We start from the raw sequence: 27,803 nt of genomic DNA on the forward strand, positions 1-27,803 counted from the left end.
CAGCCTGGTGGCTGGGGCCGCGCTTGGGGAGGCCGCTCTGGGCACGTACGCGCCCGTCTCCCTGGCCTGCTGAGTCCCGGGAGCGGATCCGGGGCAGAGGGAAGAGAGCGCCGGGTCAGGGCCGCTGACGCCGACTGGACTCCGCCTGCAGCCCGTTAGTGCGCTGGTCAGTCCTTCAGCCCGGCGGCCCGCGGGCCCTGCCTCTGGGGTAAGCGGCTCAGCCTCCAGACTCAGGAGCGTGGGAAGAGGGCGCCTGGCAGCGAGCGGGGACCCGCGGGGCAGGGGAGGGGCGAAGAGGAGGCCCGACGGACCTTGGCCGCCCTGCGAGGTGGGTAGCGACCCAGCGGAGCAGCGCCGCCCCGACGGCCGCCGTCCAGGTGTGTGTGCTGCGCTTGAGCCCATTTCCACGACGGGTAAACTGAGCCAGAGAGGTCCGGGGCCAGGGCCAAGCCCCTCGGCCGCCCCGCCCCCGGCCCAAAGCAAGCAGAGCGCCGTGAAAGGAAAGGTGGGGCGGCGCAGAGGGCGCTTCCCCGCTCCGTGGCTCCTCGGCCCCGCAGCTCCTCCTCGCGCGCTGCTCTGCTCGGGGGCTGCCCGGGGAGCCTGCTGGACGCAGCAGGCGCGCTCGGAGCGGGGTGGACGGCGGCTCAGTCCAGGGCAGAGTCCGGGACACGGGGGGCTTGGGGGTCCGGGGAGGAACAGAGAAGACCCTCTTCAAGCGGCCTCCTGCCCCGGGACGAGCCGCCCCTTTCTCTCGCCGCCTCCCTCCGCGCCGCCGCCTTTGTTCCTGCTCCCGAATGGGGAAGTGATGCCCAGGCTTCAACTCAACAAAGCCAGCGAAAGCCAAACCTGGCCCGCCCGAGTTGTTTGCAGCGAAAGCTTCCGGATGTGTTTGTACTGCTATTCAGAACTGACCCGGACACACAAGGAGTCCGGTTCTGGATAAATCCCACCATGGGTCACCCCAGCTGCCCCAACAGATCACGCTGTTAGATCAGCCCAGGGCGATGGGCGATGGCTGGGGCTCCGAGCAGGTCTGCCATTTCCGCTCCTTGCACCGTCTAGGACGCGGCAGGCAGGTAGCAGTTGGTGCTTGGGTTCTACTTCGATGTGGAGCGGAGGGACTCGTGGAGTCAAGCTTAAGATCAGCTTGTGAGGTAGGTGGTCCGGCAGGTGGCGCAGAGGGTAAAGCACTGACTCTCAAGCATGAGGTCCTGAGTTCTGTCCCCGGCAGCACATGTACCAGAGTGCTGTCGTTTTGTTTGTTTTTCTGTCTTGCTGTCTTTCTCTTTAATAAATAAAATCTAAAAAAACAGAAGACAGTTTGTGAGGCACTACTTCATGCAATCCACTTTTAGCCTTGAAAGTAAATCCTGTAGGTGCCAGAGCCAAAAAGAAAGGGAGGTTAGAGAGGTTGCAGCCTCAGTCCTTCGGGTGCATGTAGGAGGGTGTAGAGGGAGACAGATGGCGGTGCTGTGTCTCAGCCCAGCGGGCTTCAGCTCTGACACTTTGCTTTCCCTTTGCTTGTAAAATGTTAATGTCCTTAGGTCGCTTGTAGGGGCTGTGTCTTAATGGCTAAGCATGTTTAAGCTGCATGGAATTTGATACTGGCAAGGAGAGGCTTGAAAAGAGAAAGGTGAATTGAATATCGGGCTCATCTGGAGCCCGGGCTCAATGAGAGGACTGTGGCAGACAGAATGCTGGCAACATTACTGTTGCTGTTGTTATCAGCTCCCTTATTTGGTGGGCATGTCCCGTAGTAGGTGTTGAATTAAGTGTATATAAAGTGATTCCTCTTCACTTCCTTTTCTTTCTTTTTTTCCTTTTTTCTTTTTTCTTTTTTTAATTTTCATTTATAAAAAGGAAACACTGACAAAAACCATAGGATAACAGGGGTACAACAACACACAATTCCCACTACCAGAACTTCGTATCCCATCTCCTCTCCTGATAGCTTTCCTATTCTTTAATCCTCTGGGAGTATGGACCCAAGGTTATTGTGGGATGCAGAAGGTGGGAGGTCTGGCTTCTGTAATTGCTTCCCGGCTGAACATGGGTGTTGACAGATTCATCCATACTCCCAGCTTGACTCTCTCCCTAGTGGGGCAAGGCTCTTTTTTTTAAAAAATATTTATTTTATTATTTATTCCCTTTTGTTGCCCTTGTTGTTTTATTGTTGTAGTTGTTATTGTTGTTGATGTTGTCATTGTTGGATAGGACAGAGTGAAATGGAGAGAGGAGGGAAAGATGGGGAGAGAAAGATAGACACCTGCAGACCTGCTTCACCGCCTGTGAAGTGACTCCCCTGCAGGTGGAGAGCGGGGGCCTTGAACCGGGATCCTTATACTGGCCAGTCCTTGAGCTTTGTGCCACCTACGCTTAACCTGACTCCCCCCCCCCCCCTTTTTAAATAAGATACAGTGAGTTGTAGAGAGAGAGAGATCCAATGGAGGGTCTCATGCTCCTTACCACTAAACCATCTCCCTGTCTGAACTTTATTGTTGCTCCATTAGGGCTTTACAGCTCTGGTGTGATTCTGCCACTCCTGGCAGACTTTTTTTTTTCTTAAAGATTTCTTTCTTTCTAATGAGATCAGGGAGAGAAAACCCAAGTATCACTTTAGCACAAGCAGTGCCAGGGGTTGAACTTGGAATGAGTCCACTACTTTATCCATTACACCACCTTCCAGGCCACTCTTTTTTCTTTTTTCAAGTTTATTATATTTATTTATTTATTTATTGGATAGAGACAGCCAGAAATTGAGAGGGAAGGGGGTGATAGAGAGGGAGAGAGACAGACACCTGCAGCCCTGCTTCACCACTCATGAAGCTTTCCCCCTGCAGGTGGGGACCAGGGGCTCAAACCTGGGTCCTTGTGCACTGTAACATGTGCACTCAGCCAGGTGTGCCACCACCTGGCCCCCTCTTTTCTTTTTAAGAGAAACAGGCAAGAAAAAAAAAAGAGAAAGGCATCTCAGCACCTATTGAGCATGGTGTTCCTGTGTGGTGTCTGGGACTCAAACCTTGGTCCTTGTGCTTTACAGAGTGTGCACTTTACTAGGTGAACTGTCTCTCAGCTCCTCAACTTTTTTTTCCTATTATTTTCAGAATGAGGAGTGTAATGCAAAATACTATTCTTCGGGGCCAGGCAGTAGCATACCTGGTAGAGCACACAAGAACCAGGGTTCAAGCTCCCAGCCCCCACCTGGAGGGGGAATGTTTCATGTGTGGTAAAGCAATACTGTAGGTATCTCTCTTTGTCTCTCCCACTCTGTCTCTCCCCTTCCCTTTCCATTTCTTTCTGTCTCTATCCAGTGAATAGATAAAATTTAAAAAAATTAATAAAATACTGTTCTGCCATCCATGAGATTCTTGTTGCTTTCATTTGGTACCAGGGTTGGAGCCCAGAACCTCACTCAGGTGAGATAGGTGCTCTACCACTGAGTCACTCCCCCAGAGTCTATGCTTTCTTTCTCTAATCAAGGAGAGCCTCTTTAGATTCTTTTCTCACTTCTTTGGACACAACCTAAGAGCCTTGCTGGGGAGACTTTTTTTTTAAAAAATTATTTTATTAATTCCCTTTTGTTGCCCTTGTTTTATTGTTGTAGTTATTGTTGTCATCGTTGTTAGATAGGATAGAGAGAAATGGAGAGAGATGGGGAAGACAGAGAGGGGGAGAGGAAGATAGACACCTGCAGACCTGCTTCACCACTTGTGAAGTGACTCCCCTGCAGGTGGGGAGCCGGGGGCTCGAACCCGGATCCTTACTCCGGTCCTTGCCCTTTCCACTACATGCGCTTAACCCCCTGCATTACCGCCCAACTCCCGGGAGACTGGTTTTAAGGGTATAGTGTAAATTACATAATTTTGTTTATTTTCTTACACATTTTATTTTTAAAATTATCTTTATTTATTGGATAGAGACAGCCAGAAATTGAGAGGGAAGGGGGTAAGAGAGAGGGAGAGAGACAGAGAGACACCTACAGCACTACCTCACCACTTGCGAAGCTTTCCTTCTGCAGGTGGGAACCAGGGGCTCGAGCCTGGATCCTTGCACACTGTAACCTGTGCTCTCAACCAGGTGCACCACCCCCAGGCCCCCATTTAATTTATTTTTTACTAGAGTATTGCTCAGCTTTGGCTGATGGTGGTGCCGGGGACTGAACCTGGGACTTTGGATCCTAAGGCATGAGAGTGTCTTTGCATAACCATTATGCTATCTGTCCCACCCCAAATTTATTTTTTATTTAATTTTGATATAGGGTGAGACGGGGGGGGAGAGACACCAGCAGCACTGCTTTACCACTCATGAAGCTTCCCATCTGCAGGCAGGATCTGGGGGCTGGGGGCTTGAACCTGGGTCCTTGCGTATGGTAATCTGTGTGCTCTATTGGGTGCACCACCTCCACCTAATTCTTTTTTTTATTGGGGCATTAATGTTTTACACTTGACAGTAAATACAATAGTTTGTACATGCATAATATTTCTCATTTTTCCACACAACAATTAGGTCCTCCTCTGCCATTCTGTTCCAGGACCTGAGTCCCCCCTCCCCCCAATCTTTTACTTTGGTGCAGTACACCAACTCCAGACCAAGTTTTGCTTAGTGTTTTCTCTTCTGAACTTGTTTTTCAACTTCTGCCTGTGAATGAGATCATCCCATATTCATCCTTCTGTTTCTTTCTGACTTACTTACCTAACTCATTTAAAGCCTGCTTTTGCTCTTTGGAGGCCAAAGGCTTTTTTTCTTCCTTTCTTTTAAAGTATTTATTATTGAGAACAAACTGGAGAATCACTCTTGCACTCTTTTGATGCTGATGCTAGGGATTGAACTTGGGATGTCCTCTTTTTAAGTTCAGTGCTTTAACCACCGTGCCATCTCCTGGGCTGCTTGTTTTACTCTTACGGAAACAGGTCTCCATGAGTGATGATCACTTCCCCTATAGTAGTTTATGGTTGTGTATGAAATGTCACTCAAAAGAAAGTGCAACGTAGGGGCTGGGTGGTGGCGCACCTGGTTAAGTGCACGTTACAGTGCACAAGGAATCAAGTTTGAGCTCCCAGTCCACACCTGCAGGGGGAATGCTTTGCAAGTGGTGAAGCATGTTGCAGGTATCTCTCTATCTCTCCCTCTCTCTCATGCCCTTCCCTCTCAATTTCTGGCTGTCTCTATGCAGTAAATAAAATACAGATAATAAAAAAACAAAACAAACAATGTTTTTGGAAAATAAGAAAGTGAAGTGGTCCAGATTTAACATTAGTGGGCACAGAAATATTAATAGTTTGAAGTCCTTTTGCAGGTGAAACTTTGAATATGGCTAGAGTCTAAAATTCTAAGGTGAAGGCCCAGAGAGACAGCATAGTGACTATGGAAATGGCTTGTGTTAGAGGCTCTGAGGTGCGAGGTTCAATCCACTGCACTTTTATAAGCCATAGCTGAGTGGTGCTCTGGTTAAAAGAAAAAAAGAAAGAAAGAGAAAAAAAAAGTATTTGGATAGTGCACTTTTTCCATGTGCAAGACCCAGGTTTGAGCTCAGTGCTTTATCTACCTCACCAACTCCTGGGCCAGTAATTCTTACTGTTTAATTGCTGTTTACTTTCCCTAAGTATTTTCTGTGTGCTCTTCACTAGTGCAATGCTGAGGATTGAATTCAGGGCTCTGCCTCTGAGCCGTAGCTTCAGTAGAACCACCCTCTTTACCCTATTTCCTTTCCTTTTAAAAAAATTTATTTATTTATTTTTCCCTTTTGCTGCCCTTGTTTTTTATTATTGTTGTAGTTGTTATTATTAATGTCATCATTGTTAGATAGGACAGAGAGAAATAGAGAGAGGAGGGGAAGACTGGGGGGGGGGGCAGAAAGACAAACACCTGCAGACCTGCTTCACTGCCTGTGAAGTGACTCCCCTGCAGGTGGGGAGCCAGGGGTTCTTAAGCTGGTCCTTGCGCTATGTGCCACGTGCACTTAACCCGCTGCACTACTGCCCGATTCCCTAGAACCTGGTTTAAGGCTGTGATTTGACATCTATGCTAAATAGGCTGCTCAGATTTCCAAAGAGGTTTCATATCTGTCAGGTTAAATAAAAGACTGAGGGTGTGTTGACAAGGGCACATTCCCCCATCGTAAAAGATGGAAAATTGGAGGCTGGGCAGTAGTACAGCAAGTTAAGTGCACATGGCCTGGAGCGCAAGAACCTGTGTAAGGATCCTGGCCCCCAGCTCCCCACCTGCAGGAGGGTCGCTTCACAGGTAGTGAAGCAGGTCTGTAGGTGTCTGTCTTTCTCTCCCCTTCTCTGTCTTCCCCTCCTCTCTCCATTTCTCTGTCTTATCTAACAACAACAGCTATAACAACAATAATAACTACAATAACAATAAAAAAGCAAGGGTAACAAAAGGTAAAATAAATAAATATAAAAAATATTTTTTAGAAATGGGAAAAATAGTCTCCAGGAGCAATGGATTTGTAGTGCTGGCACTGAGCCCAAGTGATAACCCTGGAGGCAAAAAAAAAAAAAGGGAAAATTAGGGTCTCCACCATGGCTGTGGAGCCTCGGATTTCAGGAGGTCCCTAACCCTTTTGTGTGGTGACCTTGGGGCTGTCAGGAGCTGGGGAAGCCAGCTTTGTGCATACTCAGGGCTCTCCTTTATATGGCCAATCTGGTGTGTCCTATGCACCCTTGCCTGCCAATGCTGATAGCTGTGAGACTGAGGTATAAAGAAGCTGTGGAACAGGGAGTCGGGTGGTAGCTCAGCGGGTTAAGCGCACGTGGTACAAAGCACACAAGGACCAGAGTAAGGATCTGGGTTCGAGCACCGGCTCCCCACCTGCAGGGGAGTTGCTTCACAGGCGGTGAAGCAGGTCTACAGGTATCTTTCTGTCTTCCCCGCCTCTCTCCATTTCTCTCTGTCCCATCCAACAACAATGACATCAATAACAATAATAACTACAATAAAAAAAAGGGCAACAAAAGGGAATAAATAAGTAACATAAAAAAAAAAAAAAAGCTGTGGAACAATGCAGACTTGGACCCATGGTGGTGGCATGGTGACCTCACCAAGTCAGTCTCTTTGCTACCAAATGATTGGGTGGTGAGATTTATCAAGAAGATGTGGAACATATGTATGTCTAGGTTGACATGTCTGGAGAGGTTGAGATACCCACCTGGCCAGCTTGTAGGGCAGTTGTCACCGAGGCCCTGGCATCCTCCATAGTTGTCATTTATGTAAGGGATACATTGAGAGGTGCCTTTCATTGTGATTGTGAGGAAAGCTATCATCAGTGCTTATAGTGGAATGCTTGCAGTGGAATGAATGCAGGATTTTGAGGCTTTTCATTGATGCCTTGAATCAAGAGACTATATGTCTATAACCTGACTCGGTGAGTGTGGCATTGATTGGGTTTCACAGCTCACCCAGAGTATTGGTGACTCCACTCCCCTGGAAACTAGCTTAGGTGAACTCTCATATTTATGCCACCAGTGCTGCTGAAGAATTTTAAAGGGAGCCTTTCCCTAAACACTGCCACAGAGCCAGCAGTGAAGAATAACTAGAAAGATCAGGGATACTACTCAGCTATTAAAAATGGTAAATTCACCTTCACCTCATCCTGGATGGAGCTTGAAGGAATCATGTTAAGTGAGATAAACAGAAAGAGAAGGATGAATATGGGATGATCCCATTCAAACAGAACTTGAAAAATAAGAACAGAAGGAAAAACACAAAGCAGAACTTGAACTGGACTCTGGGGCAGGGTGAGTGTTCAGGTCTTGGAACATGATGGTGGAGGAGGACCTCAATGGGGGGTTTGAGTGTTATGTGGAAAATTGAGAAATGTTTCACATGTACCAGTTTTACTGTCGATTGTAAATCATTAATCCCCTCAATAAAGAAAGAAGAAAAAGAAAGGAAGAAAGATCAGGGCTCTGCAGCTGTGGACTTAGGCTTCCAAAGAGCTTGCCTCTGTGCTGGACTCTTCCTACCTGACCTTGACTTGGAGAACCTTAGATGAATAGGATCAGGAATCAGGCAATAATACTGATGATACTGAACAGAGAGAGCAAACTCAGGGCAGAGGTAGATAGCATAATGGTTATGCAAAGAGACTCTGATGCCTGAGGCTCCGAAGTCCCAGGTTTAATACCCCTGTACCATCAAGCCAGAGCTGAGCAATGCTCTGGTAAAAAATTAAAATAAAGAAAGAATGTTTAAAAAAAAGAGAGAGAAAACTCACAAAGAGTCTGTGTGTGAGAATTTCAAGCAAGAATCAGTGGTACAGTACTGGAAGAGAGTCAACAGATTGTTTCTAGAAGGTCACAATTATGGAACTCTGTGAGAGAACTATCCTTTCCTCTGATTGGGGGCTGCTGCAAAGGGTGGTTCTGCTCAGAACAACAGAATCCTTTTAGGGAAACATCCTGACTTATGAAGCACAGCATAGAACCCATGGGCTGTCAGGTAAATGCCAATTCCCCTTGACCTTCTGGGATATAACAAGGAGGGACATTCTGATGGTTGTTGTTCTGGTTGTTGGGTGCTGATTGGTATATCTTTAAACCTACAACTTTAAAGTCATCATTTCAATTCAAGTTCTTTTTTTTTTAATTCTTTATTATCTTTATTAGATAGAGAAAGCCAGAAATCAAGAGGGAAGGAGGTATAGGGAGTGAAAGAGACAGAGAAACACCTGAAACACTGTTTCACCACTTGTAAAGCTTTCCCCCTGCAGGTGGGGATTGAGGGCTCAAACCTGGATCCTTGTATATTGTAACATGCACTCAACCAGGTGTGCCACCACCCTGCCCCTCAATTCAAGCTCTTCGGCTGTTGATGGCTGGAATGGAGAGAGAACTTATTACACAGTTCATATCTCTGTTGTCAGAGTGGATTTCTGATGTCTGCTTCCCAAGCATCTTGCCCATGACTCTACACCTCTAGTTCCCCCCTTTTTTAAGTGGGGGGGGGAGGGAAAGGGGCCAGGTGGTGGTGCACCTACTTAATACCATGCCAAAGGACCCAGGTTCAAATCCCCAGTCCCTACCTGCAGGGTGAAAGCTTCACAAGTGGTAAAGCAGTGTTGTAGGTGTGTCTCATCTTTATCCACCTTTCTTCTCAATTTCCTTCTGTCCTATCAAATAAAGTTAAAAAACGGCGGGGGGTGGGGGGGGAGTGCAGGGAAACAGGAGCTTGTCTAGAGCAGCTGTGGAGTCTCCTTGGCAATCTATGTTAGTATGTTGGTTATAGGACATCAGGTTCATTGAAAAAAATGGCCAGAATATGAGTTTAGTGAAAAGGTTCCTGCTTTTAATGGTGACTTAGATAAAGGGTTTTTAAGTTTAATTTAAAAAGGAGGAGGGAAGAAACTAACAGTGATCTTAATGTCTTAGTTTAAACTGATGTATGTGATTGAGGATGTTTTGATGTCTTTTTGTTTTGTTGGTCTTATGTGGTGTATACGTTTATGTGGTTTCAAAATATGTTTTGACTCCAGATTAGATCAACCACCATTGACCTGCCTCCTAACATAGTCAGCTGAGAAGGCCTCTTCCAGTTTCTTCAGGATGCCCGCGGCACTTGTGGAGAACAGCCAGGTTATCTGTGAAGTCTGGGCCAGCAATCTTGAGGAAGAGATGAGAAAGATCCGAGAAATCGTGCTTAGTTACAGTTACATCGCCATGGTAAAGAGCTCTATTTGTTTTTTACTCAGCTTCATGTATGGACTTAAGATTTTTTTTTTTTAAAGAATTTATTTATTTATTCATGAGAAAGAACCAGCCATCACTCTCGTAGATGTGCTGCTGGGGATCGAACTCAGGACCTCATGGTTGAGAATCCAATGCTTTATCCACTGCACTACCTCCCAGACCAGGGTTATCACTGGGGCTTAGTGCCTGCACTGTGAACCCACTGTTCCTGGTGGCCATTTTTTTCCATTTTATTGGATAGGACAGAGAACAATTCAGAGGAGGGGGAGATAGGGAGAACCTGCAGACTTGTTTCCCTGCTTGTGAAGTGTCCTTCCTGCAGATGGGGAGCAAGGGCTTGAACCCAGATCCTTGCACAGGTCTTTGCGCTTAGTTCTACATGTGCTTAACCAGGTGTACCACCGGCTTGATCACTTGGACTTGGGAAATGTTTGCTATCAGATTTTGAAAAATATGAGTACACCAAATGTTTGATAAATTAAACACAATGGAAGGTTGTGTTGTTTTTAAAAACAAATTATGTCAGCCCATAGGACTTATCTGTCCCACAGGTAATGGTGAATATTCAGTGTTTAAGATCACTAGACAAAAAAAAAAAAAAAAAAATTACTTGATAGGGATCAGTAGACAATAAAAAAAAAAAAAAAGACATTATTTGATAGGGAGGAGAGCCAGACCATTGCTCTGGCATTTGCAGTACCAGGGATTGAACTCAAGTCAGACCTTGCCCACTCAAATCTTGCCCTCTACCACTACTAAACCAATCACTTTCCTGGTTGCTAAAACAACATTTTCCCTTTTGTTGCCCTTGTTTAGAACCTGGTTTCTTGTGCATAGTGATATGTACTCTTAACCAGGTGCGCCATTGCCCAGCCCCCTAAAATTTTTTATTTTATTAGAAAAAAGATTTTTTAAATTTTTATTTATAAAATGGGAACATTGATAAGACCATAGGATAAGAAGAGTACAATTCCACACAATTCCCACCACCAGAACTCCATATCCCATTCCCTTCCCTGATAGCTTTCCTATTCTTTTTTTTTTGAAGAATCCATATTTTATTTTAATGAGGGGGATATCTTAGAGCCCTGCTGAATTCTGGCTGATGGTGGTGCTGCAGATGGAACCTGGGACCTCAGAGCCTTAGGCAGGAGAGTCTTTTTTTTTTTTTTTAAGCCTCCAGGGTATTGTTGGGGCTCAGTGCCTGCACTATGAATCCACTGCACTTGGAGGCCATTTTCCTCCATTTTTGTTGCCCTTGTTATATTTATTGTTATTGTTGTCATTGCTGTTATTGTTGCAGAACAGAGAGAAATAGAGAAAGGAGGGGAAGATGGGGAGAGAAAGACACCTGCAGACCTGCTTCACCACTTGTGAAGCAACCCCCTTGTAGGTGGGGAGTTGGGGCCTTGAACCAGGATCCTTAAGCCGGTCCTTATGCTTCACACCATGTGCGCTTAACCCGCTGTACTACTGCCTGGCCCCCGTTTTCCTATTCTTTAACCCTCTGGTAGCATGGACCCAGGGTCAGTATAGGGTGCAGAAGGTGGAAGGTCTGACTTCTGTAATTGCTTCCTCGCTGAACATGGTGTTGACAGGTCAATCCATGATCCGTACTTTCACCCTGTCTCTCTCTTTCCCTAGTGGGGCAGGGATCTGGGGAGTTGGGACTTCAGGACACATGGTGGGGTTGTCTGCCCTGGGAAGTCCAGTTGGCATTATGGTATCATCTGGAACCTGGTGGCTGAAAAAGAGTTAAGATAGAAAGCAGAGCAAATTGTTGACTAATCATTAATCTAAAGGCAAGAATATTGCGGATGAAGATTTGAGGGTCTCCGTTTTGGAAAAAGCTAGTAGGTCTATTTTAAGTATATTCCAAGGGGCCCATGACCCAATTAATTTTTGCCTGCATCTGACATCTAATAGGCAGTTGACCTAAGCTATTGCCTGGGAGGATGGTGTTATAGTTGGAAAAAGGACCAGAAGGCTGGATCAGGGAAGAGTGTAGCTCCCAAATATGGGAAAAGTATATACATATTGTTAACTATAAACCCCATCAATTTGATCTGGGGCCCATAGTCAGCACAGGAGCCTGTGTAACCTCTACATCCCTGTAGGTCTGAGCTTACATTCTGTGGTCACTGCTAGGAACATTCCAGGTTGTGCCAATTTTAGGATCCATCATCCTTGGGTGATAGGCATAGTATGATATCCAGCCTCCCTTTGGAGAATGGAACAGTCCCTACCATTGTTGATCCACATTGAGGGCCAGGTCTTATAGGGGCCCACAGAAGGGTCCACAATTTTGTTCCTGATGGAGATGACCAGTGACAGTAGAGAGAGGGATTTGTTACAGATCTAGGCCCATCATGTCTGTGTGAGACTCTCAGGACTCCCTGACTAGGGCCCCAGGAGAAAAATTTTAAGTGTTGCTAATATTTAAAGCTCAAGAGATCTCACTTGAATTCGAAATCTCTGGAAAGAATGGGCAACTCTGGCATGGTGGATCCCACATTCCTGCCAGATGTGACTAGGAAGGGATCTGTGTGATGGGGAGGTCACAGGTTGTTAGAGAAGGCATGTACTTGATAGTTTTCTCTTGGTACGTGTACCTTTTTCATAACCAGATCACCTTGTTTATTCTTTTACACAGTCTGTTTGGAGCCTCTGGCTTCTTGTGTTGAGATTACAAAAATCACTCTTTAGCCTGGTATTTACAACACCACCAGCTCCTTGGATTAGTATTTATTTTTTAAAAATATTTTATTTTTGGAGTCAGGCTATAGCGCAGCAGGTTAAGCGCACGTGGCATAAAACTTGAGGACTGGTGTAAGGATCCCAGTTCGAGCCCCCGGCTCCCTACCTGAAGGGGCGCCACAAGTGGTGAAGTAGGTCTACAGGTGTCTATCTTTCTCTCCCACCCTCTGTTTTCCTCTCCCTTCTCCATTTCTCTGTCCTGTCCAACAACGACAGCAATGGCAACAGTAATAATAACCACAACAATGATAAGAACAACAAGGGCAACAAAAAGGAAAATAAATAAATAAAATATTAAAATATATATTATTTATTCATGAAGAAGGTAGGCAGAGAGAGAGAGAGAGAGAACAAGAATACCAAACATCACTCTGGTACATGTGTTGCTGGGTATTGAGCTTGGGACCTCATGCTTGAGAGTCCACTGTGCCATCTCCTGGACCACACCCCTGGATTAGTATTTTAGATAGATTTTTGGGGAGTCGGGCAGTAGCGCAGCAGGTTAAGCGCACGTGGCACAAAGTGCAAGGACTGGCTCAGGGATCCCGGTTCGAGTCCCCAGATCCCCACCTGCAGGGGAGTCGCTTCACAGGCGGTGAAGCAGGTCTGTAGGTGTCTATCTTTCTCTCCTCCTCTCTGTCTTCCCCTCCTCTCTCCATTTCTCTCTGTCCTATCCAACAACAACAATAATTACTACAGCAATAAAACAACAAGGGCAACAAAAGGAAATAAATAAATATTTAAAAAAAAGATTTAGATAGATTTTTGTATCTAAGCTGGGAGACTTGTCATACAATTGAGGTTTTTTGGTTTTGTTTTTTTTTTTTTACCAACAGGGTATTGCTGGCACTTGGTATCTGGACAACTTCATTATTCTGGTGACCAATTGTTGTTCTTTTCTTTTTATAAAGACAAATGGGGGAAGAGGGGGGAGAGAGGCACTCACGATGCCAACACTGCTCCTTTGCTTGTGAAGTTTCCCCCCTCAGGTAGGGACCAGGGACTTAAACCTAGGTCTTCAAACATGGTATTGTGTGCAGCTCAACTAAGTGTGCCACCACCCAGCTCCACCACAAATAATTTTTTTTTAAATTTTTTATTGGGGGATTAATGGTTTAGAGCTGACATTAAAATATAGGGAGTTGGGTGGTAGCACAGCAGGTTAAGCGCACATGACACAAATGCAAGGACTGGCATAAGGATCCTGGTTTGAGGCCCCGGATCCCCACCTGCAGGGGAGTCATCTCACAGGCGGTGAAGCAGGTCTGCAGGTGTCTGTCTTTCTCTCCCCCTCTCTGTCTTCCCCTCCTCTCTCCATTTCTCTCTGTCCTATCCAACAATGATGACATCAATAACTAAATAAAACAAGGGCAAGAAAAGGGAATAAATAAAACATTAAAAATATATATATACATATATATGTTTGTACATGCATAACATTTCCCAGTTTTCCACATAATAATTGAACCCCCTTCAATTCAATCCTTCTCTGTTACCATGTTCCAGGACCTGAACCCTCCCCACCACCCCAGAGTCTTTTACTTTGCTGTATACCAGCTCCAGTCCAAGTTCTACTTAGTGTTTTCCCTTCTGATTTTTTTTTTTTTTTTAACCAGAGCACTGCTCAGCTCTAGTTTATGGTGGTGTGGTGGATTGAACCCGGGCCCTTCTGATCTTGTTTTTCAGTTTCTGCCTGTTAGTGAGATCATCCCATATTCATCCTTTTGTTTCTGACTTCTCTCAGTTAATGTGATTTTTCAAAAAAAATTTTTTATTATCTTTGTTTATTGGATAGAGACAGCCGGAAATTGAGATCAGGAAGGGAAATAGGGAGAAAGACACCTACAGACTTGTTTCACCACTTGCAAAGCTTTCCCCTGTAAGTGGGGACTGGGGGCTTGAACCCAGGTCCTTGGTAACATATGCGCTCAACCAGGTGCACCACCACCTGGCCCCTTAACGTGATTTCTTAAAGCTCCATCCAAGATGGGGTAAAGAAGGTGGATTCACGTGGTCTGGGAGGTGGCATAATGGATAAAGCACTGGATTCTCAACCATGAGGTCCTGAGTTCAATCCCCGGCAGCACATGTACCAGAGTAATGTCTGGTTTTTTCTCTCTCTGCCTGTCTTTCTCATAAGTAAATAAATTCTTTAAAAAAAAAAAAAGGTGTATTCACCATTTAAAATAATTGAATAATATTCCATTGACCACACAACTTTGTTAATTGAGGTTAACTTTTTATTTGTGACAGATGAATTCAGCATCTACTGTCTTACGAAACCTTATAATGAAAGTTTTTTTTCTTTTTCTAGGACACAGAATTTCCCGGTGTTGTGGTACGACCAATTGGTGAATTTCGTAGTTCCATAGATTACCAGTATCAGCTTTTACGGTGCAATGTTGACCTTTTAAAAATTATCCAGCTGGGCCTTACATTCACTAATGAGAAGGGAGAATATCCGTCCGGAATCAACACTTGGCAGTTTAACTTCAAATTCAACCTTACGTAAGTGAGAAACTAATTAATATTACTCTAGGATTTGTGATGTTTATACAGACTGACTTCAAACTGATGAAAGTTTTATTTTCATCAATCCCAGGTTGTGTAGGAGAGGATGGAATAAAGACACTCAGAAATAAAGTCCTTGAGGGCCAGGTGGTGGAGCATTGGGTTAAGCGCACATAGTATGAAGTGCAAGGATCGGCACAAGGATCTGGGTTAGAGCCCCTGGCTCCCCACCTGCGGGCAGTGGGGGGGGGCTCACTTCACAAGCAGTGAAGCAGGTCTGCAGGTATCTTTCTCTGTCTCTATCTTCCCCTTCTCAGTTTCTCTATCCTATCCAAAAAATTGAAAAAAAAAAAAAAAATGGCTATAGTGCAGGCACTGAACCCCAGCAATAACCCTGGAGGCAAAAAAGAAACAAAGTCCCCTCTAAAAGAAATCTTAAAAGTCAACAACAACAACAAAAAGAAAACAAAAGAAAAAAGTCAACAATAAAAAGGCAAACTGCCCAGTTAAAAGTGAGCAAGAGGGACTTGGACGGTAGCGCAGCATGTTAAGTGCATAAGGCACAAAGCACAAGGACCCGCATAAGGATCCCGGTTCGAGCCCCCAGCTCCACACCTGCAGGGGAGTCACTTCATAAGCGGTGAAGCAGGTCTGCAGGTGTCTATCCTTCCCTCCCCCTCTCTGTCTTCCCCATCTCTCTCCATTTCTCTCTGTCCTATCCAACAACAACAATTACTACAGCAATAAAACAACAAGGGTAACAAAAGGAAATAAATAAATATTTAAAAAACTTAAAAATAGGGAGTCGGGCGGTAGCGCAGCGGGTTAAGCGCACGTGGTGCAAAGCATAAGGACAGGCATAAGGATCCCGGTTCAAGCCCCCGGCTCCCCACCTGGAGAAGGGTTGCTTCACAGGCGGTGAAGCAGGTCTTCAGGTGCCTTTCTCTCCCCCTCTCTGTCTTCCCCTCCTCTCTCCATTTCTCTCTGTCCTATCCAACAACGATGACATCAATAACAACAATGATAATAACTACAACAACAATAAAGATACAAAGGCAACAAAAGAGAAAATAAATAAATGTAAAAAAAATTATTAAAAAACCCAAAAAATTTAAAAATAAAAGTGAGCAAGAGATCTGAATAGACTTTTCTGTAAAGATGTGTAAATGACTAATAATCCCATGCAAAGATCCTCACCCTCATGCCATTAAGGAGATCAATACCACAGTGAGATACCATTTATCACTTGCTAGGTGGCTATACTCAAAATGACAAGACTAGTACGCATTATATGAAATTTGGAGAAATTAGAGCCCCCATACATTGCTCTTGGGTACGTAAGATAGTGCAGCCTCTTTGGAAAATAGTTTGGCAGCCCCTCAGAAGCTTACACATAGTTCCTATAGAGTCAGCATTTCTGAAACATACATCTATGCAAACACTTGCACATGCTATGAATGTTCACAGCAGCATGATTTATGAAGGCCACAAAGTAGAAACTGTCCACTTGTTCATGAACTGATGAGTAGATAAAAAATAAGTACTAGGGAGTCGGGCTGTAGTGCAGTGGGCTAAGCGCAGGTGGCGCAAAGCACAAGGACCGACATAAGGATCCCGGTTCGAACCCCGGCTCCCCACCTGCAGGGGAGTCGCTTCACAGGCGGTGAAGCAGGTCTGCAGGTGTCTATCTTTCTCTCCCTCTCTCTGTCTTCCCCTCCTCTCTCCATTTCTCTCTGTCCTATCCAACAATGACAACAACAATAATAACTACAACAATAAAACAACAAGGGCAACAAAAGGGAATAAATAAATAAAATAAATATTAAAAAAAAAGAAAGAAAAAAATTAAAAAAAAATAAAAATAAGTACTGAGATAATGTACATGGGTTACCTTCAGGAACATTAACCATTAGGAAAGAAGGCAGGTGTGAAAAAGCCACGTTATATGACTATATTTACGTAGAATGCTGAACGTGGCAGTTCATTTTATTTATTTACTTTGGTTAAAGACAGAGAGTGAGAGACACCATAATACCAAAGGTTTCTCCAATGCAAGGTGGGCTAGGCTTGAACTTGTGATGTTCACATGGCAGAACAGAACACTATCCAAGTAATCTATTTCATCGGCCTAATTTTAGGCAAATTTATAGAAAATAGAATTGTCATATTTAGAGCAGGGTTGCAGTACAGGTAGGAAAGTTATGGAGTAATGGAGAACTTCTGGGCATGGGGTTTCTTTTTGAATTGATGAAGTGCTTTGTCATTGATTATGATGGTAGTTGTTTAACAATACTAAAAGTGACTGAATTGTAAACTTTTTTTAAATATTTATTTTTAATATTTGTTTTGTTGCCCTTGTTTTATTATTGTAGTTATTATTGTTGTTCTTGATGTCATCATTGTTGGATAGGACAGAGAGAAATGGAGAGAGGAGGGGAAGACGGGGGGGGGGGGGAAGAAAGACAGACACCTGCAGACCTGCTTCACCACCTGTGAGATGACTCCCCTGCGGGTGGGGAGCCAGGGGCTCGAACCAGGATCCTCACACCAATCCTTGCGCTTTGTGCCACCTGCACTTAACATGCTGCACTACTGCCCAACTCCCAGAACACAGTTTTGATGCTTCTAAGCTGGGTGACTTAAGACCAGTCATTTCATTATCTTATCTGTAGAAGGCTATTAGTATTTTTCATTATGTAAGGAAGGGTGCTAATCAAGGATAGTTAGAACTTCATCTGATAGTGGATAACATTGTGGTAAGAAACATAACATCAAATTTACCATTCATATTTAACCATTTTTTTTTATTTTGTAATTTTGGTGGCATTGTGAATGTATGATTTCACTGCGCCATTTTTTTTTCCATTCAGGTAGGGGGAGAGAGAGAGAGACAGAGATAGAAATGGGGTGGCAGGATAAGACACCACAACATCCTTACCATAATGTCTCCCACTGGTGCTGGGGCTTGACCCTGGGTTTTGTACATTACAGTGCAGGCACCCTACCTAATGAGCTAGTTCTGTTGACCATCATAAAAAAAATTTTTTTTTTTAATTTATTTTATCTTAGAGACAGACAGACACACCAGAGTACTGCTCAACTCTGGCTTATGGTGGTGTTGGGGACTGAACCTGGGACTTTGGAACCTCAGGGCCTCAGGCATGAGAGTCTCTTTGTATAACCACTATGCTATTTCAAGTGTCCCCCTTCATTCTTCTTATCGCATACAGTTCAGTAACACTTGTGGCATATATGGTGTCAGAGATCACACCTGGGGCATTGTGTGTGCAGGTCTGACGTATTCTACCTTTTGAGCCACCCCTCAGCTGTTGGCTAATTTTGTTTTTCCTAAATAATGAAACAGTGTAATGAGAGCGAGCGAGCGAGAGAGAGAGAGACCCATTTTTATATCTGCCACAGAGATAAGATTATCTGCTTTTCCTGTTTGCTCTAATATTGGAAAGAATGGGTCACATGTATCTCGGTGGTAAAGCACATGCTATGAGTGTATGAGGCCCTGGATTCACTCCTTAGTACATTCTCACAAGTACTGAAAGGAATGAGCTGTTGTTTTCTTAAATTATGAGTGTTGCTTAAGAATACTTTGGGGCTGAGCAGTGCTGTAGTTAGAGTGCACACAATGTAAGGACTTGCTTCAAGCTCCCAGTCTCAATGCTGCAGATATCTCTCCATCTCATTCTGTTTCTCTCCCTCTCTTCTGCTTGCTATCAAAAGAAAAAAAGGAGGTCCCAGGACAGTAGCACACTGGGTTAATCACACAGTACAAAATAAAAGGTCTGGGAGTAGTGAGGTCATGCAAGCACTGAGCCCCAACAGTAACCCTGGTGGGGTTAAAAAAAAAAACAAAAAAAAAAACTGTGGCCCTGGAGGTAGTGCAGTGGATAAAATGTTGGAATATGGGGGCTGGGCGGTGGCATAGCAGGTTAAGCACACGTGTTGCAAAGCGCAAGGACTGGTGTAAGGATCAAGCCCCCGGCTCCCCACCTCCAGGGGAGTTGCTTCACAGGCGGTGAAGCAAGTCTGCAGGTGTCTTTCTCTCCTCCTCTCTGTCTTCCACATCTTAATTTCTCTCTGTCCTATCCAACAACAATGACAGCAATAATAACAATAATAACAGTGATGAGCAACAAGGGCAACAAAAGGGAAAAAATATCCTCCAGGAGCAGTGGATTTGTAGTGTAGGCACTGAGTCCCAGCAATAACCCTGGAGGCAAAAAAAAATATGTTGGAATCTTAAGCAACAGCATCACATGTGCCAGAATACTTTGGTTCCCCTCCACACACACACACACATATACCCTCCCTGCCCCTTTCTGATCACTCACCTCCATTTATAACTATTAAAAAAGGGATTATTCTATGATAATGTGATAATACTGTTGTCTGTTATTTTTGTGACACTATTCACTCACTAAGAAGTGAACACCTTCTTTTTTAGAGAAGACATGTACTCCCAGGATTCCATAGATCTCCTTGCTAACTCAGGACTGCAATTCCAGAAGCATGAAGAGGAAGGGATCGACACACTGCATTTTGCCGAGCTACTTATGACATCAGGGGTGGTTCTCTGTGACAATGTTAAATGGCTTTCATTTCACAGGTGAGTACTGAAAACGGTATCTCTTATTTTGGGAGCAAGGAATTGACAATTTAGATTCTTTTTTATTTACTGAATAGAGACAGCCAGAAATCGAAAGGGAAGGGGGAGATAGATAGATACCTGCAGCCCTGCTTTACCACTCACAGAGCTTTCCCCATGCAGGTAGGGACCAGGGGCTCGAACCTAGGTCTTTGCACATTGTAACGTGTGCTCAACCAGGTGTGCCACCACCAGACCCCTGTCACTTGGTTTTTGAGGGGTATATTTTAGGCTGACAGGTGGGAAGGATTGAAGTGAATAGTTATCTTTTCCTTCCTTTTTTTTTTAGGACCCATGATGGGTTTGTCCAGGATATGCCAAAGCCTTTGGGAGATGTCACTTTACCTTTCCAGCACTTCTGAATTTATAAATCTTTAGGTTATTTTATATAGTCTCCATATTATGAATAGAGAGTTCACACTGGCATGAGAAATACTGCTTTGAAAGATGAAATGTCCTCAACAAGAAGTAGCATTATACTGTGAGAAAAACTAGTTGATGAAATAAGTCAGAAACAGAAGGATGAATATGGGATGATCTCACTCTCAGGCAAAAGTTGAAAAACAAGATCAGAAAAGAAAACACAAGTAGAATCTGAAATGGAACTGGCATATTGCACCAAAGTCAAAGACTCTGGGGTGGGTGGGTGGGGAGAATACAGGTCCAAGAAGAATGACAGAGGACCTACTGGGGGTTGTATTGTTATATGGGAAACTGGGGAATGTTATGCATGTACAAACTATTGTATTTACTGTTGAATGTAAAACATTCCCCAATTAAAAAAAAAAAAGGGAAAAAAAAAGAAACTAGTTGAATGGGGAGCTTAATTGCTGCTGCTTTTTCAGCTCAGTTTCTCATTCTCTCCTCGTAGCGGCTATGACTTTGGCTACATGGTCAAGTTACTTACTGATTCTCGTTTGCCAGAAGAAGAGCATGAATTTTTTCACATTCTGAACCTTTTCTTCCCATCCATTTATGATGTGAAATACCTGATGAAGAGTTGCAAAAACCTTAAGGTACGTATGCATTGTCTTGCTTAGAATGAGTAATAACCAGAAGACAACAAGAAAACAGACATGTCATTTTGCTTTATCATGATTTGTTCAGCATGCATGTTTTCTTGAGTGCCTGGTAGGTAGGTGTCCATGGTTTACCAACCAGGGTGTGTGCAGAGCTGCTTGGCACATATAATTAGTGTAGGTGTTTTTTTACCACCTGGCAATAGGTAGGAGATCTATACTTAATGCCATGAAACAGTTGGCAGCAAAGTTATCGGTGTAGTTGGTTAGGGATGGGGGTTACAGTGTGCCAGGCTCTTCAGAGGTTCTTACTTCTCAGTCAATTTAAGAACTCACTTTCAGGGAGTCGGGCTGTAGTGCAGCGGGTTAAGCGCAGGTGGCGCAAAGCACAAGGACCGGCATAAGGATCCTGGTTCGAACCCTGGCTCCCCACCTTCAGGGGAGTTGCTTCACAGGTGGTGAAGCAGGTCTGCAGGTGTCTATCTTTCTCTCCCCTTCTCTGTCTTCCCCTCCTCCATTTCTCTCTGTCCTATCCAACAACAACAACAACAATAACTACAACAATAAAACAACAAGGGCAACAAAAGGGAATACATAAATAAAATAAATATTTAAAAAATTAAAAAAAAAAGAACTCACTTTCTGGGGCTATATGGTGGTACACCTGGTAGAGCACACACATTGCCATCCAGGGTCAAGACCTTGATCCTTACCTACAAGGGGGAAGCTTCATGAGTGGTAAAGCAGTGCTTATAGTGTGCTCTTGCTCTCTCTCTCTCTCTCTCTATCTATCTCTACCCCCCCCCCCCGTCTCCCTTTCTCTTACATATCGAAGAAAAAGGAAAGAATGATGGCATCATACAGGCACAGAGCCCCAGCAATTGGCAAATACAAGAACAAAAAAAATAACTCACTACACTACTGAACTCTTAACAGGTCTGCTATCCAGAATTGGCATTGAGTATTGCCTCAACCCTTCGGAGCAGTTAGGGCATAAAGAGCAGACGTCTGCCAAAATGAATGATGTAAATACCTGAGATTTCCTGTTCAGTCTTAGCACTGTGTGTATGAGAATGTGCTTTATCTCTCTCTCTCTCTTTTTTTTTTTTTTTTTTTGCCAAAACACTGCTCAACTTTGTCTTATGGTGGTGTGGGGGATTGAACCCGAGACTTTCAAAGCCCCGGGCATGAGAGTCTGCATAACCATTATGGTGTCTCCCCTGCCCCCTCTCATCTCTGTTTCATATGAAACTCTTTCTCATATGTAATCAATAAAATAAATCTTAAAAGAAAATCAATGTAGAAGAGAAGTAAATGAGCAGTGGCACATACCACCGTGTTTTGAGACTAAGAAGCCCAAAAAACCTACTGTAGGCTGAGACCTGTTCAGTAAAGAAGTGAACTCAAGAGTTAACTTAATTGCTTCTAGTAGAGGGGTGTTGGGTCTGTGACATTCACCTTGTCTTCTTTACCTTCAGGGAGGCCTTCAGGAGGTTGCCGATCAGTTGGATTTGCAGAGAATTGGCAGGCAGCACCAGGCAGGCTCCGACTCACTGCTCACAGGAATGGCATTCTTCAGGATGAAAGAGGTGAGGCCAAGATACTGAGGGATCTTTGATGACAGGTTGGTTGGAAATTTGATTTTTGCTTGAAGTTTGATAGCCACTTTGAATACAGTTGGTTTTTCTTTGTTATGAGGGTTCACTATATTAAAGGTAGCTTTAGGGACCGGTTGGTGGCACACCTGGTTGAGTGCACATGTTACAGTCTCCACCTGCAGGAGAAAAGCTTCACAAGTGGTGAAGCAGTGTTCAGGTGTCTGTTTCTCTCTCTCTCTCTTGATTTCTGGCTGTCTATCCAATAAATAAATCAAGATAATAAATAAATAAATGTGGCTTCAGAGGTAGGGAAACTGAAATGGAGGCCAGTCCACATGCCTATATCAGGAGGTATCTTTTGTGTTCCTACCTTTTATCCTTGGAATTCTCCTGTCTCCCTCCCACAGATTAAATACGAGCACATTTGTCACATCATCCATCTATGTAATGCTGTTTTTCACTTCGATTTCTCAGTCTTTTCTTGTAGCAGCTATGATGACTACTGATGCAAAATTCTATTAATTAACATTGTTCTCAGTGATAAGAAGCTGAGAAAATTGTCCTCTAAGATCTGTGTTGAGGGGGCTGGATGGTGGTGCACCCTGTAGAGCATACATGTTACAATTCTCAAGGACCTGGCTTCAAGCCCTGAGTCCTCACCTGCAGGTGAAGCAGTGCTGCAGGGGTCTCTCTCTCTCTCTCTCCCTCTCTGTCTCCCCTTTCCTTCTTGATTTCTGTCTCTATTCAATAAAGAAATAAGTAATATTAAAAGAATATCAGGAATTGAGAATCCTCATTAGCATTTCTATTCAGCATTGTTTTGGAAGTACTATTTAGATTCTAATTAGCAATTAAGCAATACAAAGAAAGAAAAGTTAAAACTTACCTAAGTTAGAAAGAAGTAACTGGGATTCAGTGTAATGGTTCTACAAAAGCCTTTCAAGCCTGAGGCTCTGAGGTCCTAGGTTTAATCCCCAGCACCACTGTAAGACAGAACTAAGCAGTGTTCTGGTCTCTTCCTCTCTCTCTCTCTCTCTCTCTCTCTCTGTGTGTGTATGTGTGTGTGTGTGTGTGTGTGTGTGTGTGTGTGTGTGTGTAGCTACTCTTTCTTTTCTTTTTTTATTTTTAATATTTACTCCCTTTTGTTGCCCTTGTTGTTTTATTATTGTAGTTATTGTTGTCATCGTTGTTGGATAGGACAGAGAGAAATAGAGAGAGGAGGGGAAGACATGGGGAGAGAAAGATAGACACCTGTAGACCTGCTTCACCACCTGTGAAGCGACCCCTGCAGGTGGGGAGCCGGGGGGCTTGAACTGGGATCCTTGTGCTGTCCTTGTGCTTTGCACCACCCACGCATAACCTGCTGCACTACAGCCCAACTCCTGTATCTACTCTTTCTAATTAAAATAAAACAAATAAAATATTAAAAAAAAGAAAGAAGTAAAAATCAATATTGGTAGATGACATTTTATATGTAAGAACCCTAAATAGTACCAAAAAGCAGTTAGGACTAAAGAATTCAGAAAACATGTAGGATATAAAATCCATATACAAAGAAAAAGCTGCATTTCTACACATTAGTAATGAACTTCCAGAAAAAGAAATTGAATAATTCCTTCTATAGTTGTAATAACATTTCAGGAATCAATTCTAACCATGTTGGTTAAAAACTGTTTAGGGAAAGAAACTAAACTTTTAGATGAAAAAATTATGGACTGAAAGATTTAATATATTGTAATATATGTTCATACTGCTCCAAACCATCTCTCAGTGTAATCCTTGTTTAGTGTAATCCTTACCAAAATTCCTGTATTTTTCACAGAAATAGGACAAATGGTTGTAATATTTGTGTGCAGCTAGTAAAGAACCTGAATAATCAAAGTAATTTAAGGAAGTACAAAGTCAGGGGCATGACACTCCCTAGTTTCGAACTCTGTTATAAAGCTCTGTTAATCAAAACAGTATAACATTAGCATAAAAACAAGTTTATGGGGGAGTCGGGCAGTAGCACAGCAGACTAAGCACATGTGGAGCTAAGCGCATGTGGAGCGAAGTGTAAGGACCGGTGTAAGGACCCGGGTTTGAGCCCTCGGCTCCCCACCTGCAGGGGAGTCGCTTTACAGGCAGGTCTGCAGATGTCTATCTTTCTCTCCCCCTCTCTGTCTTCCCCTCGTCTCTCCATTTCTCTCTGTCCTATCCAACAACAATGACATCAAGGGCAACAAAAGGGAAAATAAATGAATATAAAAAAAAATAATAAGAAAACACGTTTATATCATATCCACATTTATGTGGTTAATCGTTTATGACAAAAAAACCAAAAATAAACTCAATGGATTAAAGACTTGAATGTAAGACATGAAATCGGGAAACTCAAAAATCAAAACAAAATAAAACACCACAGGTAGGATAAGGGAGACAGCATACTGCTTATGCAAAAAGATCTTTGTGTCCCAGGATCAGTCCTTTCATCCCTGTAAGCCATAGCTGAGGAGTGCTGTGGTTAAAAACAAAACAAACACAGGTAGGAAAATCCTTGACATTGATCTTAGAGATGAATTTTTGGACCTGGAACTGAAAGGCAACAAAGCAAAACAAACCAATCAAATGGGATGGGATTACATCAAATGAAAAAGTTTATACAGGAAAGGAAACCATCGTCACACATTGTAAGGGAAATGCAAATTAAAACCACAGTGAGTTATCGCCTATTGAAACAACAAAAAATAACAAGAGTTGGTGAGGATGCAGAGAAAAAGAACTCTTGTGCACTATTGGTAGGATGCCAGTTGATGTATGTACATACTATGGAGTGTGAAGTTTCCTCAAAAACTTGAAAAATAGGGAGTCGGGCAGTAGCACAGTGGGTTAAGCGCTATCTTTCTCTCCCTCTGTCTTCCCCTCCTCTCTCCATTTCTCTCTGTCCTATCCAACAATGATGACAACAACAATAATTACAACAATAAAACAACAAGGGCAACAAAAGGGAATAAGTAAATATTTTTTTAAAAAACTTGTAAAATAGATGTATCGTACCCTACCTTAGGATCAACAATTCTACTCCTATTTTTTTCAAAGAAAATGAAAATATGATTTTGAAAAGATAAAGTGTTACCTCCATAATTATTGCAGCATTGTTCACAGTATCCAAAATTATAAACTATATATATATATATATATATATATACACACACATACAAACAATGTAAATCTCTGCTGATAGATGTGGAATACACATGCACATTGGTTTACTACTACCTCTGATAGCATACTGGACCTTGAGGGGTTATGCTAAGTGAAATTGGACAAATACTGTACAGTTTCAGTCATAGACTGAAATGAAGGAAAAAACAACTGAACAAATCAAGAAGAAACCAACACTTAAGATACAAACAGGTTGGGGTGGGGTAGGGCTGTGAATTGGATTGAAGGAGGTTGTATGGTGGTTCAGTGATCATGATGTAGTTTTTACAGATGTTGAATTACAGTGCTGTATGTCTGAATGTTACAAACCAGTATTCTCTCAATAAAAGTATATTAAAAATAACTCATGGAAGTGTGTCTATTCACAAAGGCAAGCCTATATTTAGAGAAGAAGCATGTAAAGACCAGATAGAAAACATTTGGAGCCTTTTGTTAGGCAGTAACTCCTTCTAGATGACTGTACTTCTTAGGGTTTGAGAGAGGAGGTGCTGATGTGGTTGAGTTTACACTTGGCATGATTCTCACCGTGGATTCTCTATCCTGTTCTGCAGTTGTTTTTTGAGGACAGTATTGATGATGCCAAGTACTGTGGGCGGCTCTACGGTCTGGGCACAGGAGTGGCCCAGAAGCAGAATGAGGATGTGGACTCTGCCCAGGAGAAGATGAGCATCCTGGCAATTATCAACAACATGCAACAGTGATGGTGGCCAGGCTCTGCAGGGTGGCCCCATCCAACTGTGGTGCTTACTGAGCTGTGTGTCCTCAAGAGAAAAATGCTTCCTTTGAGCAAACTGTACCTGCTATCTGCATTGAGCAGAAAGACTCGTTTTACTAAAGACAAAAGCTGTCTGTTTTTAGACCCAGAAGAGGGGAGTTTGCTCGGAATTTGTAAACAAGTCTTCCCTGTTTCTCACCCCCAAACCAATCCTCACCAATTACCTCCTGCCACCAGCAGCCATGGCTCATTTGACACCTTTTTAAATATCCAGGACAAGTCAGAAACAAGTAAAATGTATATAACTCTTAGCTGTTGTCATTCTTTTTCTTTTTAATGCCTTGTTAATCTCTGAGAATGAAGACTTCTGCTGTGATCCTCAGCTGAGCTGAGGGCTTATAGGGAACAGAACAAAATGGTGATCTTGTGAAATGAGGTGTTGGTGATGAGTCTTTCTTCCCTCCCCTCCCTAAGGACATTTGCTTTCCTCTCACATCATTCACCTTTATGAACTATATTACAGACATGAATTACTTAGTGCTGAAATTTGAAAACCAGATAAAGAAAATTCTATCCTTTTCAAAGAATCTACCTATCCTTTATTCAGAAGGATCTCCAGTATCTTCTGTTTTTCCATTGTGCCACTGAGGTTTGTTGTCACACATTGTTCATTTGAAACCATCTTGTGTTTTCATATAAACTACCCTGTATTTGTTCCTGAAGGAGATGCTTAAGTCAGATTTTTGGATGCAGATTATTTTCAGATGGTTTCTGATGGTTATCTGTATTCTCCCTACTCTCTTCTTCCTCTGTATTTACCCACTTACCCTCAGTAAACACCAAGAAGTTCGATGAAATAACATGAGTACCAGGAAACATGAGTCTTTTAAAGTTAAGTGGTTACAAGTCAACAAGGTAGTAAAGGAATCTGGTTTGTGCAGTTCTCTTGGAGAGATAGCCTACAACTCGGGTAGGAAGCTCAGGACATTTTTAAAGCTAGTCATTTAAAAACACCTTTTTTGAGGAATGACTGTAGCATGGACTGTTTTGAAAAACCAAAACCCTCTCTGGAATGGTGGACTTGAAAATTGGTTACTCTGAAATGGATGAATTATTTTACATTTTAAAAAGGTCATGGGAAATTCAATTTGAAATGATTCAGACTTGTCAAGTATTATAAGCTGGTATTTAAGATACTTGTAAATATTATTTATGTTTTTAATTTTGTAAAATAAAGATTTCTTTTTAACCACTGGCATGAAGGTTTGATCTTTCATAGTTATGAATTGCTAGCTCTAGAAGGTGGTGGTTTGCTGTCAGTAACATGGACACAAATTATGTAGTTTAGCCCCAAATTCTTGCTTCATTTTCAACAAGTTGACTTGCACATTAAATGGTCAGAGTTTTTAATGAGCAACTGCTTAAGTAGAATATTCACTTGATAGCCTCTGTTGATTGTTGGGTCTTACTAGGAGACAAGTTTTAATTCTATTTCTTGGGGTCACTACTTTATTTCTGGTTGGTTAGTAAGCAGGAGAGGTTGCATAGTGGTTAAGCAGAAAGATTTTCAAAGTCCCAGTTTTAGGTCACTGGATCACCATAAGCCAGAGCTGAGCAATGCTCTGGTAAAAAAAAAAAATAACC

At 43.1% G+C, this 27,803-nt stretch overlaps 1 protein-coding gene across 7 annotated transcripts; it reads left to right on the top strand.

Annotated features, from left to right (window-relative positions):
• CNOT8 (CCR4-NOT transcription complex subunit 8) lies at positions 1 to 27,417 on the top strand. 7 transcript variants are annotated; one of them, XM_060198031.1, is made up of 8 exons: positions 1 to 377; positions 1,063 to 1,154; positions 9,482 to 9,668; positions 14,767 to 14,960; positions 19,423 to 19,584; positions 20,495 to 20,639; positions 22,121 to 22,231; positions 25,996 to 27,417. In XM_060198031.1, exons 3-8 carry the CDS (start codon positions 9,552 to 9,554, stop codon positions 26,143 to 26,145), a joined length of 879 nt encoding a protein of 292 aa, XP_060054014.1. In that variant the 5' UTR covers positions 1 to 377; positions 1,063 to 1,154; positions 9,482 to 9,551; the 3' UTR covers positions 26,146 to 27,417. The 7 variants fall into 7 exon arrangements, with proteins under 7 accessions (XP_060054014.1, XP_016048582.1, XP_016048583.1 ...); XM_016193096.2 differs by lacking the exon at positions 1,063 to 1,154 and having other exon boundaries at positions 1 to 328; XM_016193097.2 differs by lacking the exon at positions 1,063 to 1,154 and having other exon boundaries at positions 1 to 208.
• The last annotated feature ends 386 nt before the right edge of the window (positions 27,418 to 27,803 follow it).

This window comes from Erinaceus europaeus, chromosome 9, assembly GCF_950295315.1.
Source record: "Erinaceus europaeus chromosome 9, mEriEur2.1, whole genome shotgun sequence".
Classification (NCBI taxonomy): Eukaryota; Metazoa; Chordata; class Mammalia; order Eulipotyphla; family Erinaceidae; genus Erinaceus; species Erinaceus europaeus.

Excerpts from the sequence above, each read along its gene's own strand:
- CNOT8 (XM_060198031.1), top strand. The coding sequence starts at position 9,552 with ATGCCCGCGGCACTTGTGGAGAACAGCCAGGTTATCTGTGAAGTCTGG. Across the intron at positions 19,585-20,494 it reads AAATGGCTTTCATTTCACAG|CGGCTATGACTTTGGCTACA; the intron begins GTGAGTACTGAA and ends CTCTCCTCGTAG. Across the intron at positions 22,232-25,995 it reads CATTCTTCAGGATGAAAGAG|TTGTTTTTTGAGGACAGTAT; the intron begins GTGAGGCCAAGA and ends CCTGTTCTGCAG.